Raw genomic sequence first — 4,240 nt, forward strand, 5'->3', positions numbered from 1 at the left:
TCTGGAAAGAGACCTACGGCTGCTTGCAATCGTATACACATCTTCGCATAGTTATAATCACCTCGGTTGCTCTCGTGTTTTCTGCTTGCAATTGTATTAATAACTGTCTCGCCTCCTTCACGACAATGCATGCTGACTGGTGTACATGAATGGACAAGAGAAGTAGATAGGAGATATCAACGGACTGGTCGAATTTAGGTCAATATATACTGCATATGGACCATGGAACAGCTAACACAAGCTTGGTAGTAGCTATCTCTACCTTGATACACGGAATCGGAATGGGCGAGCGATACACGGAATGGTGGGGCATGAAACCGAAAATACCGGGATAACATGCGACTCATGTTTTCAGAATTCTTATTTTGAAGCCCATCTTAAATGTTAGTAGGACCCACAGTGCCGTGAAATTAAGATGATACTAGCTACCTTTACTAAGTAACATGGGCAACTACCATATATATGTATTCTTTCATTTTATGTCATCATTTCGGTGCGTTAGGTTGTTAATCTTGTTAAGGAATCTGTTAATTATAATGATATTCAACCCAGCTTTGAACAGCCTAGTCTACAAAGTAAACAATTCCTGCCTCCGCAACCGAGGTAGTACTGAGGATGGTTTGTTGAAAGATCAACAATAGTTGAGTTAGTCAGTCGGTCAGAGCCCACAGTGACGTTGCAAGTTTAAATTCATCTATGTAATGAGACAACGATGACGACGATGACGAGAACAATAACAACAAGGAGTAATAATATTTTAATTGGGTGGTGCCAACGTGAGGTTTTAAATAGCCGGCTATAGCACAGCTATAGCGGTGCTATAGCGGTTTGAGCAGGTGCCGCTATGTGACATAGCCCGCTAAAATTAAGAAATAGCCGGCTATAGCTAATTTGGAGGGCCGCCGCTATTTGGCATAACCCGCTATTTAAAACACTGTGTTGCATGCAACTTGCAAGTTTTCCTCTCTTTAGTCTTCACGTGGAGAATTACTCTTTTCAAGCTAGGGATCCAACTTAGGCACATTACGAAAATCAAGTAACCGTAAAACGCTTAGGTGCGACGCATTAACTCCTCACCTCGTTTCCTATTTTTCTTGCCACAAAAAAACAAATCAGTCAATAGGGGACGTGGGACATGTATGCCTTCAATGACTCGAGACTACCTAGCACAATATGGAGTGGTCAGGTCTCCACATGCAATGATATTATTAGTAAATAATTATCAAGTTCTCTCGTTTTCTCCTTCGACTTTGTCGCGGTGCATAACATAAGATGCCTAATGCATCGGTGCAGAGGGAGTACAAGGCACACACGTATCTCAACGTTGAGGTTGACCAACAATACGAAGCTTATGCGACTCAAAAATCATAGTACGGCCAACTTTTCTTGAATACTAACTTAACGGCATGTGGCAGCATAATGAGTATTTCAACTAATATAGGCCCGACCGTGTCAAAGGTTGTTGTTCGACTCAATGCGCCAGCTGTCCGGCACCAATTATTTCAAAAGATGCTAGGTCGACCCACCATCGAAGTTGATTAAAATTTCCCAATGACTATGTTTTACAGGTTGCGCTGGAACCCCGATCTGCATGGTTTTTTTTTTACGTTCATCTGCATGGTTATTGGCCAAAGCATGCATGCGTTGTTTTAACTCAGCTCGCAAGTCAAACTCCCTCTTGTGTTCCAGCTTATCACGCAACGCAGGTCCTTTCCCTGTCTGATTCGAGATGGCCAGACAAAATAAAATAAAAGCCCAATCCCGACCCATCTCTCCCTATGCCTAGGCCGACAAAAAACTCACGGAGCCGTACGTGCGAACTCTTGATTTCGCCGTCTCGCCGCTTGCCGGTTACCGGCCCCGCCTGCCTAGCCACTCGCCGGACCTCCTTTCCATTCACCGGCAGACAGGCAGCAGCAAGCCAGCAACCATGCATCCTTGTCGATTTGAGGTACCAGTTCATGCATCTCGTCCACTGCCCACTCGGCGATTCCCCAATTTTTTATTTAGGGTTTGCTCTTTCCTCGGCTACCCACTATCAATCCAGCAGTACATAATTTGTGTTCACTTAATTATGTCATTATGAATTCATGGTTGATATGAAGCAAATTAGTTAGAATCTTCTTTTAGGCAAAACTGATACTTAATTGAGAATTTTACTGTGTTTGTAACACCATATCGATCTGTTTCTATGTGGCGCTGGTAGTTAGTTAGAACTTTCACTTGTCATATTTGTTGTCCAAAAATAGATTAGGACAACCACCCTCTTTTCAAATCGTAGATCCGCCATTGCCACCGACTACTTGGCGGATTGATTTTCCTCATGCAGTGCAGATCGATGCAAATCGACCCGTCCTGACCTCGCTTGACCCCCCTCCCCTGCCTAGGCAGCTCTCCATGGAGGCAAGCTTCGAGAGGAACACAAAGCCAAGGCGGGACGACCATCCGGGGGCGACGGCAGCCAGCCTCTTCACCGACGACCTTATCCTGGAGATCCTCTCCAGCCTCCCGGTTAGGTCCGTCCACCGCTTCAAGTGCGTCTCCGTGCCATGGCGCAACCTCATCGCCGACCCCGCCAATCGCAACAAGCTGCCCCAGATCCTTGCTGGCTTCCTCTACATGACTGTCAGCGACAACAGGCGCGACCACCACTTCGCCAGCGTCTCCAGCGACGGTGCAGCAGCCCCGTTCGACCCCTCCCTCCCTTACATGCCCGACCATGACAAGGACGAGGGAATCATCCAGGAGAATTCCTGCAATGGCCTCCTTCTCTACCGCCGCTACAAGAAAAACAACAACGTGACCCCTTCGATGAAAGAGGGTGATTTCCGTTTTGTCGTGTGCAATCCCGTCACCTGGAGGTGGGTGGAGCTGCCCCCGCTGCCCCCAAAGCCGGCGGCTGACAGAAGTAGCTGTACCACAGGCTTGGCTTTCGATCCGGCCGTATCATCCGACTTCCATGTTCTTCACTTTGAGCAGACCTTTCAGGAAAAGTGCATCACAGGAGTGAACATTTACTCGTTGCGGACAGGAGCCTGGAGTCATAGGGGTAATGAGATGGCTGAGAAAGTCATGCTATTCATTCGGAGTAGATGCATCTTTGTTGGCGGCATGCTCTACCTGATGGGCAGCCTTGAACGCAACGACGGTCATCATATGTTGCTGGGGGTGGACATGGAGGGCAAAGTGTGGAAGACCATCAGTCTGCCATACGGCCGAAGATTTGGTACGATTGGATCGTCACAGGGGTGCTTACACTACGCTGTAGCTTCCTACGACGATAACAACCAAATCTCTCGGTTAGAACTCTGGTGCCTTCAGGATTGCGATAGTAGAGAATTGGTCCTCAAGCATATTGCCAGCTTCAATAAGCTTATGAGCAAGATTGGGAGGGAGTACATGGCGGTTGAGATTCATCCAGATTGCGACACCATTTTCCTGCCCTCATGTCTAGGTGATACCTTGGTAGCATATGATATGCGACATCAGAAAGTTGGATGTATCCTTAATCTTGAGAAGAGCAACACACAGCAACTTCTACCCTATGTTCCTCTGTTCTCATAGTCATTAGCAGATGCAGATGGACAGTAGTTTTTTTACCTTCAAACCACCTTTGTGCTCCCTTCAAGAATCAGCTCTTCTGTAGGCGGCTGAAGTATTTGTCTGTTACTTTGGAATCTGCTTGAATCATGCCGCTCAATTTGCTGGTGCTTACACTCTTGCCTTATTGATTTCCAGTTTAAAGCAAATGCCTGCCTGATTGAGATCCATCCAGATTGCGACACCATTTTCTTGGTCTCATGTTTAGGTGATACCTTGGTAGCATATGATATGCGACATTAGAAAGTTCGATATATCCTTAATCTTGAAAAGAGAAACACACAACGATTTCTACCCTATGTTCCTTTGTTCTCAGAGTCATTAGCAGATGCAGATGGGCAATAGCTTTTTTTACCTTCAAACCAAGTTCGTGCTTCCGTCAAGAATTGGCTCTTCTGTTGACTGAAGTATTTGCCTGTGTACTTTGGAATCTGCTTGAATCATATGGCTCAATTTGCTGGTGCTTATACTTCTGCCTTCTTGATTTCCAGTTTATAGCAAAATGTCTTGGTAAATCTACAGTCGTGGCTATGGTTGTTGCCTGCAGAAGTACTCCAGTAACCACTTCTGAATTTGAATGAAAAGTTGTCCTTTTGTTTAGGTGCTCTTTTTTCTAAACTGAACTCAAAAGTTATTCCAC

At 45.8% G+C, this 4,240-nt stretch overlaps 1 protein-coding gene across 1 annotated transcript; it reads left to right on the forward strand.

The window, feature by feature from the left end:
• Positions 1 to 2,619: 2,619 nt before the first annotated feature.
• Positions 2,620 to 3,945, forward strand: LOC125523260 (uncharacterized). Its single transcript, XM_087536998.1, has 2 exons — positions 2,620 to 3,532; positions 3,881 to 3,945. Exons 1-2 carry the CDS (start codon positions 2,620 to 2,622, stop codon positions 3,943 to 3,945), a joined length of 978 nt encoding a protein of 325 aa, XP_087393124.1.
• Positions 3,946 to 4,240: the final 295 nt, after the last annotated feature.

The sequence above is a fragment of the Triticum urartu genome, chromosome 7A, assembly GCF_056163025.1.
Source record: "Triticum urartu cultivar PI428250 chromosome 7A, HENAU_Tu73, whole genome shotgun sequence".
Classification (NCBI taxonomy): Eukaryota; Viridiplantae; Streptophyta; class Magnoliopsida; order Poales; family Poaceae; genus Triticum; species Triticum urartu.

Bases quoted from the DNA above. Each gene is read 5' to 3' on its own strand.
- LOC125523260 (XM_087536998.1), top strand. From the start codon at position 2,620: ATGACTGTCAGCGACAACAGGCGCGACCACCACTTCGCCAGCGTCTCC. The intron at 3,533-3,880 runs AACTTCTACCCT...AAAAGAGAAACA, and splicing joins TGAGAAGAGCAACACACAGC to CACAACGATTTCTACCCTAT.